The sequence below is a fragment of the Phlebotomus papatasi genome, chromosome 2 (genome assembly GCF_024763615.1).
Source record: "Phlebotomus papatasi isolate M1 chromosome 2, Ppap_2.1, whole genome shotgun sequence".
In the NCBI taxonomy this organism is placed as follows: domain Eukaryota; kingdom Metazoa; phylum Arthropoda; class Insecta; order Diptera; family Psychodidae; genus Phlebotomus; species Phlebotomus papatasi.
The window spans coordinates 9,387,823-9,399,518 of NC_077223.1; the positions used below are offsets into that span (position 1 = coordinate 9,387,823).

The 11,696-nt window shown below is 38.4% G+C and overlaps 2 protein-coding genes and 1 non-coding gene across 4 annotated transcripts; 1 reads left to right on the forward strand and 2 right to left on the reverse strand.

Moving 5' to 3' along the window:
- Nucleotides 1-620: 620 nt before the first annotated feature.
- On the forward strand, nucleotides 621-10,688 carry LOC129803682 (mothers against decapentaplegic homolog 4). Of its 2 annotated transcripts, none has more exons than XM_055850421.1 (4): nucleotides 621-2,136; nucleotides 6,506-6,927; nucleotides 6,991-7,117; nucleotides 10,355-10,688. In XM_055850421.1, exons 1-4 carry the CDS (start codon nucleotides 1,059-1,061, stop codon nucleotides 10,564-10,566), a joined length of 1,839 nt encoding a protein of 612 aa, XP_055706396.1. In that variant the 5' UTR covers nucleotides 621-1,058; the 3' UTR covers nucleotides 10,567-10,688. The 2 variants fall into 2 exon arrangements, 1 of the variants encoding a protein (XP_055706396.1); XR_008751885.1 differs by lacking the exon at nucleotides 10,355-10,688 and adding an exon at nucleotides 8,274-8,607 and having other exon boundaries at nucleotides 700-2,136; nucleotides 6,991-7,700.
- On the reverse strand, nucleotides 10,635-11,696 carry LOC129803698 (tetratricopeptide repeat protein 1-like). Its single transcript, XM_055850452.1, has 2 exons — nucleotides 11,244-11,696; nucleotides 10,635-10,987 (listed from the first exon to the last, which is right to left on the reverse strand). The coding sequence occupies exons 1-2, from the start codon at nucleotides 11,558-11,560 to the stop codon at nucleotides 10,699-10,701; spliced, it is 606 nt and encodes a 201-aa protein (XP_055706427.1). The 5' UTR covers nucleotides 11,561-11,696; the 3' UTR covers nucleotides 10,635-10,698.
- On the reverse strand, nucleotides 11,045-11,128 carry Trnal-uaa (transfer RNA leucine (anticodon UAA)). Its single transcript has one exon. It is a non-coding gene; the product is annotated as a tRNA-Leu (tRNA).

The following is an 11,696-nucleotide window of genomic DNA, read 5'->3' on the forward strand; positions in this document are numbered from 1 at the left end:
TTTTGGGTAATAGAAGTTCAATATTTCGAGTTCCACATATGTGCTCTATCCAGTGGAATCATATACAGTAGACTCTCTCAAATTCGGGCATATAGGACCGAAATGTCAGCCGAATTAGACAGAAATTCGGGCGACATGTGCATTATAGATATTGAGTTTACACACTGATATATATCGTAAATTGCATGAAAATCTCTCAATAATGCAAAATCAGATCAAAACTAAGGCAAACCATGCTAAATTTGAGCATATTTAATTCATTTGATAATCATAATCAAACTTGAAAAATGACAACAAACTTTTTTCAAATGTAACCGCTTCCTGAATTAAAAAGTAGCCCGATCTTAAAAGAGCCGAATTTGCGAGAGTCTACTGTACAAACAATCTTTAAAATTTGTAAATAAAAATAAGAAAATATTATGAAATTTAGTTTTTGAGGCCGTGTCCTGAAAAATGCTGAAATCTGACATCCGCCATTGTATTATTCAATGTGCGATATGTTTAGTGAAAAAATAAAAATTACAGACACATATTGTTTTTTTTTCTTTTATTTAAGTGTCACTTTCCGTAGTATTCTTCCAAGGAATGCTCTAAGAGGATGTTGATGCCATCATTTACGCAGCGCCCAGGAGTACTGCTTCTCGTAAGCAATTCGTATGTGAAACAGTTTTAGCAGAAGTCAGCTGGGAAATCTAGTACTCCAACTTGCAGTCCGCCATATTTGTGTGACATTGGAGGTTTTTTTTTGGCGAAATTGCAATTTGTGCAATTTTTTAGTATTTTATCTGTGTTAGACATCCTGAAAGTTTACCATTCAACACGAGGCACCTGCAGTGGTGTTTCACCTGTCCAGCTGCATCTCAATCACCAATCTGTACCGGCATTTGCGCTTGGGAAAGTGAAGGCAAAAGTTTGACAGTGCGTTTGGGGGGTTTTTCGGGCAGTCTCTTTGTTTTGTGAGCGGCTTGGGCATAAATTCCTGGTGTCTGTCTGAACCATGGGTAAAGTGTGGGTGTGAATATCCCAGTGAGATTGATTGCTTTAAAGTGACTTCCGACATGAACTCCATCCCCTCGACGGCGCCCACTTCGGCGGACGCTTGCCTCAGTATTGTGCACTCCCTCATGTGCCACCGGCAGGGGGGTGAAAGTGAGGGTTTTGCCAAAAGGGCCATCGAGAGTTTGGTGAAGAAGCTCAAGGAGAAACGCGATGAGCTGGATTCCTTGATAACAGCTATCACGACAAATGGGGCTCATCCCAGTAAATGCGTCACCATCCAGCGCACACTGGACGGGAGACTGCAAGTGGCGGGGAGAAAAGGCTTCCCGCATGTCATCTATGCGAGGATCTGGCGATGGCCGGATCTGCATAAGAATGAGCTGAAGCACGTCAAGTACTGCCAGTACGCCTTTGACCTCAAATGTGACTCAGTTTGTGTCAATCCCTATCACTATGAGCGCGTTGTGTCACCTGGAATTGACCTGAGTGGCCTGACACTGCAGTCTGGACCCAGTAGAATTGTCAAAGATGAGTACTCAGCTGGTGGATTGGTCACAGGTACCATGGAAATGGAGGCATTGGACACAGGAACAATTCAGCATCATCCGCCACTGAATAGTTCTTCTTACTCCAGCTACCAGCAAGCACCCCACACGATGACTGTCCCTCCGGATGCTGGGCTTCCTGCTACAGCCTGCATCCATCAAGGGCCACAGCAGCAGCCCATAGTGTCCTTGGGGCAGAATGTTATGCCCTCTGCTGCTGCTACCCAGGACGCTCAATCCCCCACGCAAAATTACTACGCTGCTGCAGCTGCTGGACCTGCTTCCGGAACTCCAGCTGAACAGCCCCTGTCAGTGGATCCGCAGACGCAGGCAGCAGCAGCCAGCAGCATGACAATCATCCAGTCATCAAATGCCCAGGCAGTTCATCCGCAGAAGAATGGATATGTGGCAGGTGGAACAGGGACAGGGAGTGCTGGAACTCAGGCTGCAGCTGCAGCTGCTGGACAAGTGCAATCGACACAGGCATTCACATCCACAGAAACCATTCAAGGCACCTGGACAGGATCCAGCACACTCACCTACACACAATCCATGCAGCCACCGGATATGAGGCAGAATCAATCAATGTTCTGTAAGTAGATCATTCCCTTAAGCCCCTTGATTGAGTCCCTTGAGTCCCTTAATTAAGGAACACTAAGTACTTAATTAAGTACTTTCCGCTAAGTACTTTTTAAGTACTTACGCTAATGCCTAAAATAGCATTTTTTGTCGACATTTTCCAAACAATTACCTTTAAATTCCCTTGGAAAATTTTCCTTAAAAATTCCTTCGGAAAATTTAGTAGATCATTCCCTTAAGCCCTTTGATTGAGTCCCTTGAGTCCCTTAATTAAGGACCACTAAGTACTTTTTAAGTACTTACGGTAATGCCTAAAATAGCATTTTTTGTCGACATTTTCCAAACAATTCCCTTTAAATTCCCTTGGAAAATTTTCCTTAAAATTCCTTCGGAAAATTTAGTAGATCATTCGCTTGAGCCCCTTGATTGAGTCCCTTAAATCCCTTAATTAAGGACCACTAAGAACTGAATTAAGTACTTTCCGCTAAGTACTTTTTAAGTACTTACGCTAATGCCTAAAATAGCATTTTTGTCGACATATTCCAAACAATTCCCTTTAAATTCCCTTGGAAAATTTTCCTTAAAAATTCCTTCGGAAAATTTAGTAGATCATTCCCTTAAGCCCCTTGATTGAGTCCCTTGAGTCCCTTAATTAAGGACCACTAAGTACTTAATAAAGTACTTTCCGCTAAGTACTTAATAAAGTACTTTCCGCTAAGTACTTTTTAAGTACTTACGCTAATGCCTAAAATAGCATTTTTTGTCGACATTTTCCAAAAAATTCCCTTTAAATTCCATTGGAAAATTTTCATTAAAAATTCCATTGGAAAATTTATCTAGTTCCCAGTGAATTCCCGATAAATTCCAGGGGAAATTTTATGGGAAAATTTCATTCTAGTGATTGGGAAAATTTCCTGGCCATTTTCCTACAAGATTCCTCCAAATTTTGCGAGGAAAAAATCTTCGAATTTTCCAGATCATTCTCGAAGATTTCCCTAGGAAATCTAGGAGAAAATTCTCCCCGGAAGAGGAACATTCCTTCCGGAGATACATGAAAATTCTATGGCGAGTTCAAGGGAAATCCTAGGGTAAATTCTGTAAAAGTTAAGCTTAGACTTCGGGCGAGATGGTTTTCTGGTTGCAGAGAATTCAAGCAGCCGTGTCTGTGTTATCACACTTGCACATTAAAATTTTAATATGATTCACATTAATTGTCGGTGGTGAGAGTCCAAATGTGTAATTTGTGTGTTTGAATCATTTTATATTCAAAATTTGATCTATTTGTTGATAAAAAGGTAAACTTGGTCCGCAAAATTTGATATAAATTGATTTATAGCATTAATGCGAAAAATTAATGCGATTTTCTCTTTAATTTTTTAATGTGAAAAATATTTATGCTTAAATTTAAACTTATTTTTGCAGGTCAAGTCCACTTGTTTATCAATAAATAGAGAAACCCTAAATATTAAGTGACTCAAAGACACAAATAACATATTTGGACGCTCACAAGCGACAATTAATGTGAATCACATTAAAATTTTAATGTGCAAGTGTGATAACGCCGTAAAGCAATAGAGTTTGTAATGAATTAATGCTCAGAATTTAAATTCATAGACCGTTAAGACGTGTGTTTGACAGGGGCTCCCCGCACCCCCTTAATAGGTAAATTTTTTTTCTTTTCAAAAAATTCATCTATTAATCTGTAGGAAACTAATCCCAAAATATGAAATTCTATCTCAAGTATTTCTGGTACATTGACTGAATGGGTTAAGGAACATTAAGTACTTAATTAAGTACTTTTTAAGTACTTACGCTGATGCCTAAAATAACATTTTTTGCCAATATTTTCCAAACAATTCCCTTTAAATTCCTTTGGAAAATTTTCCTTAAAAATTCCATTGAAAAATTTAGCTGGCTCCCAGGGAATTCCCGATGAATGCGAGGGGAAATTTTATGGGAAAAGTTCATCCTATTGATTTGGAACATTTCCTGGCCATTCCTAGAGGATTCCTCCAAATTTTCCAAGGAAGTCTTCGAATTTTCCAGACAATTCTCGAAGATTTCCCTAGGATATCTATGGGCAAAATCTCCCCGGAAGAGAAAAATTCCTTCCGGAGATACATGAAAATTCCTTGGCGAGTTCAAGGGAAATCCTAGGGTAAATTCTGTAAAAGTTAAGCTTATACTTCGGGCGAGATGGTTTTCGGGTTCCAGAGAATTCAAGCAGCCGTGTGAGGGAGCAAAATTGAAGAGACCTAAGAAAAAACATAAATACAAAAAAGGCAAGAAATAATTTTTAAAAAAAATCCAAAAGTAAAGAAAAAAATGTGGGGATTTTTTGTGGGTTTTCCAAAGGATTTTCCTGAGAATTATTCTCAAGTTTTTCCAATCTTTCCCGAAGAATTCCCAAGATTTTTTTGAGAAAAATCCCCTAGTTTTTCCGACCCCAGACCCCAGACTTTTTCAAGAGAGTTCCCGTGGATATCCTTGGGTAAAATCTCTCAGTTTTCCTCACCATTCTCAGAAAGTTCGCCGGGATTTCCTTAAGAAAAATATCCGTTTTCCTGTGCCATATTACTGGGGATTTCTCAAGGAGAACCTGAGGGATCTTCTCCACCGATGTGGGGAAGATTCCCTAGTAAGTTGCGTTACATTCCAATTTAGCTTTGTTACTTGGCCTCCCCCTACTTTTCCCTACACTGAGAAAAAAAAACAGAGGGTGCGATTAACTTTTCTTCCTCGTAAATTTTAACACTTCTTAGGTGTAAAAATGAATCAACATTTTTTAATGTTAATTTTACACCTTTTTAAGGGTAAAATTAACATGAAAAAGGGTAACTTTAAACCCTAATACACCTAAAAAGCATAATATTTACACCGATTTCGGATCGATACTGCAGGGTAAAATTAACATTTCCGGAATGATATTTTACTATCACTGATACAAATCCGAAAAAGTTAAAATAACATTCCGGAAATGTTAATTTTACCCTGCAGTATTGATCCGAAATCGGTGTAAATATTACCCTTTTTAGGTGTATTATGGGTTAAAGGTATCCTTTTTCATGTTAATTTTACGCTTAAAAAGGTGTAAAATTAACATTAAAAATGTTGATATATTTTTACACCTAAAAAGTGTTAAAGTTATGAGGAAAAAATGTTAATTGCACCCTCTTTTTTCTCAGTGTTGGTGTGGCTCAATTTTTTTTACAGGAACTCTGCTCCAGTTTGCACTTTTTGCTACTACATGTCACTAGTAGTGTCCGAAAAATTCATTAATTAAGGACTTAATAAGCACTTATTAAGGACTTGCTTTATACACTTTGTAAAAGTTCATATAATAACATAGCTTATGTTATACGGGTTTCTTTAAAATATTTTTGGTAATTTCCAGTACCAAAACTGACTAGCAGGAAGAGATATCGGCTTCAGATTATCGGTGACCCCCCATAAATCGATATTGTCGCGAGATTTGTATCTCCTGTCCCGTTTTTGTCTCACCAAAACCCCTTGCAACTACCTTCAATTGACTCATGAAAAGGAACGTCGAGATGAACTCCTCTAGGTCCAGGAAAAACACCATGAAGCTCATCTCACCGTCCCTTTGGTCGTCAGGGACCATCGGACGAACCAGGGGGTAAATTCTGTAATTTTGTGAGAACGTGAGAAGTGCTAAAAATGATAAAATACCAAAATTTGTCACTTAAGTGTGATTCTCCATGCCCATTTTTGTGACATTTCTCACGATATTTTCGTGACACTTCTTACAGGAATGATGATTCAGTGACTCAAATATAATTTGGTGAACAAAGTTGTCGATTTATTTTCGTAAGTGTCACTGGTGACCAACTCACGAAAATTAGAGAATTTACTCCCAGGAGAGACCTCCGCAGAGTTCCGGTTTCCCAATCCTAAACTGAAGTGTGAAGCATATTGCATACTTTTATAGTTGGAATTGTGCGTTGCTCGCAAGAATTATAGCCTAAAGGTGAAAAATTGCTTTCTTGCGGAAAATCGATACAGTGTTCTCAAAATTCTCCCACAGAATTTTATTATATCATTTTATAAGCTTTGTAGGTGCACCAGAAGAAAAATTCGTCCATAGAAAGCTATAACAGGAAAATTCGCCATTTTGAATTTTTCAAGTTTAAAGCTAAAAACCGCACTGGCGGGTTTATTTCTCAACCGATTTAGTCAAATTTGGTTTTTATTGAAAGGTCTTGAAATTCCCAATCTGACTGCATCAATCGATAAAGGGTCCCAACCAAACGGTTTGAGATATCGATTTCTGGGTTTCTGCGACCCTCCCCCCCATTTAGATTCTTTTTTAAAAGCCTTTTAATATAAGCTCGAGTTTTCTACAGCGTAACTTTTAAATGTAGGGTCCCATGGGAACTCGCATATTCAGGGCGAGGTGTTTGGGCATCAACGTCTCCTGTCCCGTCAGCCGGCGCCTGAGTACTGGTGCTCAGTGGCGTATTTTGAGTTGGATACGCAAGTGGGCGAGACGTACAAGGTGCCGTCATCAAAGCCAAATGTCATTGTTGATGGGTATGTGGATCCATCTGGCGGCAATCGGTTCTGCCTGGGAGCGCTGAGCAATGTGCACAGGACTGAGCAGAGTGAGAGGGCTCGGTTGCACATTGGGAAGGGTGTGCAGCTGGATTTGCGCGGAGAAGGAGATGTTTGGATGCGCTGCCTCAGTGATCACTCCGTCTTCGTGCAGAGCTACTACCTGGATCGCGAGGCGGGCAGAACACCCGGAGATGCCGTACACAAAATCTACCCAGCAGCCTACATCAAGGTAGGGAGTCTTTTGGTCCTGTCTTTTATTTTCAGTAAGGAACTAACGGATTGCCATTGGCAGGTCTTTGATTTGCGCCAGTGCTACAGACAAATGCAGTCTCTGGCGGCCAATGCACAGGCGGCGGCTGCAGCTCAGGCGGCTGCTGTTGCAGGACTCCCTGGATCTCAAATCGGTGCCCCACCTAGAAGTGAGTATGAAGGCCTTCCTTGTCCTTTTTCTCTATAAAATCCCATTTAAAGAAATACTCTTTGATTTTAAAGAAAAAAAGAATCTCTAAGCTTTCCAGTAGGGGAATTCTGTAACGATATGACAATGTCATATGACAAATTTTCATGGTAAATTCGAGAACAGCACGACATAAAAGCCCAGTGAATTTACTCGACTTTGACTCGGAATAGGAAATCTCTAATTTTATCAATAATATTTGCGGCATACTTCAGGAAAATTTCGTGCAATCAAAATTCACATCCCTTTCTCAAACTATTTCCATTTGCCATCCTATTCTTTGGCACTCAAAATTGGTTCGAACGAAATTGAATTTATTGTGATGTTCAAAGGAAGAAGAAGAAGATTGCGAAAGAAAAGGATATGAATTTCGATTTCATGAAACTTTCCTGATCTAGAAGGTGTGCCGAAGAGCTATAAATATTAAATTTAAATCTTTATGGCTCCGGCACACAATTTAAGATCAGGAAAATTTCATGAAGTCAAATTGGGATCCTTTTCTTTCTCACATATGTCTGTCTCATTCTTTCGCACTCTTCTTCTTTGTTTGAACATCACAACAAATACAATTTAGCACAATCGAATTTGAAGTGCGAAAGAATGATATAGACAGGTGTAAAACGTTTGAGGAAGAAAAGGATATGAATTTTGATTTCATGACACTTCCCTAGTCATGTGTGCCAGAGTCATTATGGCTCCTGCACACCTTTTAGATCAGGAAAATTTCATGAAGTCGAAATTCGCATCCCTTTCTTTCTCACATGTTTTGCATATGACTATCACATTCTTTCGCATACCAAATTCGATTGAGCTAAATTGAATTTGGAATAATGTATAAGAGAAGAAGAACACTGCGAGAGAATGAGATAGTCATATGCAAAACACATGAGAAAGAAATGGATCCGAAATTCGACTTCATGAAATTTTCTTGATCTAAAAGGTGTGCCCGAGCCATTTAAGACCTTTTTTATCAAAGTATTGAGGGAAAAATCAAACTAACTAGAATCACAATCGGGTTTAAACCTTGCCGATAGTATTTGTAAGATCACGAAGTCGTAGCTTAAAACTTTATTATTATCACAAATACGGACTTTTAGGGCATAATGGCTAAGGCACAGCTCTTAGATCAGGAAAATTTCATGTAATCGAAATTAACATCCTTTCCTTTCTTAAACGCTTTGCATGTTTTTATCCTCCTCTTTCACACTCTTCTTCTTCTTCTTTTTTTTCAACATCATAACAAATTCAATTTAGTTCAATCTAATTTCGTGACCGAAAAAGTGAGATAGATCTATGCAAATCTTTTGAGAAAGAAAAGGACGCGAATTTTGATTTCATGAATTTATACTGAGCTGAAAGGTGTTCCAGTTTAATTTTGTTCAGTTTTACAATTTTTTTTAAATAAATTAACCAATATTTTTAATAAAAAAAATTTTTAAAAAAAATTAAAAATATCAAGACTCGAAACTTTTAGATAAATGGCAAAATGTCTAACGGTATATTATTATTCATTTTTATTTATTAAAAAAAGAAATATGAAATTTAGTAAGAGCTTAAGTGGAATGATCAGTATTTTAGTAAAAAGAAAATGATAATTGATAAAAATTCAAATTTGGACAGTAAAAATTCAAACTGATTAGTTATGACTCCGGCACACCTTTTAGATCAGGAAAATTTCATGAAGTCGAAATTCGAATCCTTTTCTTTCTAACATGTTTTCCATATGACTATCTCATTCTTTCGCACAGCAAATTCGATTGAGCTAAATTGAATTTGGAGTGATGTTTAAAAGAAGAAGAAGAGTACAATAGAATGAGATAATCATATGCAAAACATGTGAGAAAGAAAGGGATGCGAATTTCAACTTCATGCAATTTTCCTGATCTAAAAGGTGTGCCGAAGCCATTATACCTCCGAATCACCTTTAAGATCAGGAAAATTTAATGAAATCAAATTTTCTATGCTTTTTATTCTAATCTTACATTTTAGTCTAGATTGAATTTCTTGTGAGGCAAGATGATGTATAAATAATTCCAAATGTGTAAAAGAAATTCAATTTGGATTAGTAAACACTAAATCAATTTTGGACAATAAGGTGCGGCACACCTTTGAAATCAGCCAAATTCCATAAAGTCAAAATTCACATCTCTTTCTTTCTTAAAAGCTTTGGATATTTCTAACCTACGCTTTCATGCTCTTCTTCTTATTTTAAACATCACACCAAATTAAATATAGTTCAGTACAATTTTGAGTACTAAAGAGTTGGATAGACTTATGGAAATCTTTCAAGAAAGATAGCGACACGAATTTTGATTTAATGAATTTTTGCCAATTTAAAAGATTAGATTCATAAAAAATTAAATGTGGTCAGAGGAAAATAAATTTTGTCTCCGGTAAATTAAAAAAAAAATTCATAGGGGAAAGTACTCTACTTTCGAACGTTCATGCCTTTAAATAATGTGAATTTTCTTCTGTGAATAATGTTATTCTTTCTGTAAATAACATTCTGGAAATGTTAATTTTACCCTGCAGTTTTGATCCAAAATCGGTGTAAATATTACCCTTTTTAGGTGTATAAGGGGTTAAAGTTACCCTTTTTCATGTTAATTTCACCCTTAATAAGGTGTAAAATTATCATTAAAAAATGTTGATATATTTTTACACCCAAAAAGTGTTAATGACGAAAAAAAGTTAATCGCAGCCTTGTTTTTTTCTCAGTGTTCGATATAATCAATCTAACTTGAAAAATGTCAACAAATTTTCTTTAAATTTAACTGCTGCCCGAATTAAAAAGTAGCCCGGTGTTAAAGGAGCCGAATTACAGTAGACTCTCACTCAATCGGCTCTTTTTCAATCGGACGTCAAATTTTGTTGACAATTTTCACGCTTAATTATGAAGCTAATTCGCTCAAATTCGCTGTAGTTCTTCCTATTTTATCGTGATTCTTTATAATTGAGCACATTTTGTGAAATTTACAAAGGCTTTGATGCTCAATTCTATCGCTAAACCGGATGACATTTCGCCCCATATTCCCGATTGAGAGAGAGTCTACTGTAGCGACAGTCTACTGTAAATTCTTTCTCTTTTTTTGACAAAATGGAAGTTGATAGGATTTCAGCAAAAGAAAACCTTCAATTTTCCAAATGAAGGACAAACCTGAATTACAGTTGAAATGTTTTTCTCAAATCCAATTTCAAGGTCTCAATGCAGCTGCTGGAATTGGAGTGGATGACCTCCGGCGATTGTGCATCTTGCGTTTGAGCTTCGTGAAGGGTTGGGGTCCGGACTACCCGCGCCAGAGCATCAAGGATACCCCGTGCTGGGTCGAAGTGCACCTCCATCGAGCTCTGCAGTTGCTGGATGAAGTGCTCCACACGATGCCCATTGACGGGCCTCGCACTGTAGAGTGAGAACCTGCCCCACAATCCCCAAATTTACTGACTTCTCAGAGCCATTTTTACAACTATATGTGTACATATTTAATAGTGAGAGAGAAACATTTAATGAATAAAAACATTCACACAGAGTAAAAGGAAGGAGTGTTAGTGATTGCTGTTGACGAAGTTGATGGAATAAGAGCCACTCTTCTCGTCCTTCACCATCTTGAAGTTGTTTGTGGACAGGCCAAAGGGCTTCAGGATGAGATTGCCTACGTCTTTTAACTTGTCCAGCATCTCTTCTTTCAGCTTCTCGTTGCGTTGTTGAACCATTTCGGCGAGTCTGGCAGATGCAAAGCGTGCTTCGGTATTATTGGGATCCAGTGTGAGGATTTTTTGATAGTCCTCGAGACTTTCGTCGAGCTTGTCTAGTTTTTCCAGGACTGAGGCTCGCCTGGGAGGGTGAAAAAAGGTCCCAGTGAGTGACAAAAAAAAAAGGAGAAAAACAGTCTGTCAGGTGTGGGGTTCGAACCCACGCTCCCTCTCGGGAACCAGAGCTTAAATCTGGCGCCTTAGACCGCTCGGCCAACCTGACCGCCATTTAGAGTTGGGAACAGAGTTTCTTCTTAGCCTGAGTGGCTAATTAATTGAGGATAAATCCACTCAATTGCACCTGTACTTGGCCTTGGGGAGGAAAATCTCTAACTTACCTCTGCAGGACCTTCAAGTAGTCTGGCTTCAGTAGCAGCGCAACTGTGCAATCCTCTACAACGCGAGAAAATTCCTCCAGCTTCAAATTGGTAGCTGCCCTGTTTGCAAAGAAAACTGCCCGCTGCTCCAATGACTCACTGGGGCAGATCTTCACGCCAGCACTGTATAAAATGAGGGAATCCTCATAGTTTCCCTCCCTGAAGCACCTATTTCCCTCATCTTTCAGCTGAACTATCACATCTGTGAGGTTAGGAATATTTACGCCCAGTTCCCCATCAAGACACTGGGATTTTTCCACAACACCACTTTCCTCCATATTCACTAGATGGTTTTTGCTCCACAAAATCTATTGATTCGTCATCCAAGTGGAAATTTTCTGGAATTTTCTCAAAGAACAATTTTGCAAAACAAAGCAAAATCAGCTGAGATTTTTGACGCGACTTTTGAATGGT

Excerpts from the sequence above, each read along its gene's own strand:
- LOC129803682 (XM_055850421.1), top strand. The coding sequence starts at position 1,059 with ATGAACTCCATCCCCTCGACGGCGCCCACTTCGGCGGACGCTTGCCTC. Across the intron at positions 2,137-6,505 it reads GCAGAATCAATCAATGTTCT|GGTCCCATGGGAACTCGCAT; the intron begins GTAAGTAGATCA and ends TTTTAAATGTAG. Across the intron at positions 7,118-10,354 it reads AATCGGTGCCCCACCTAGAA|GTCTCAATGCAGCTGCTGGA; the intron begins GTGAGTATGAAG and ends TCCAATTTCAAG.
- LOC129803698 (XM_055850452.1), bottom strand. The coding sequence starts at position 11,560 with ATGGAGGAAAGTGGTGTTGTGGAAAAATCCCAGTGTCTTGATGGGGAA. Across the intron at positions 10,988-11,243 it reads TACTTGAAGGTCCTGCAGAG|GCGAGCCTCAGTCCTGGAAA; the intron begins GTAAGTTAGAGA and ends TCACCCTCCCAG.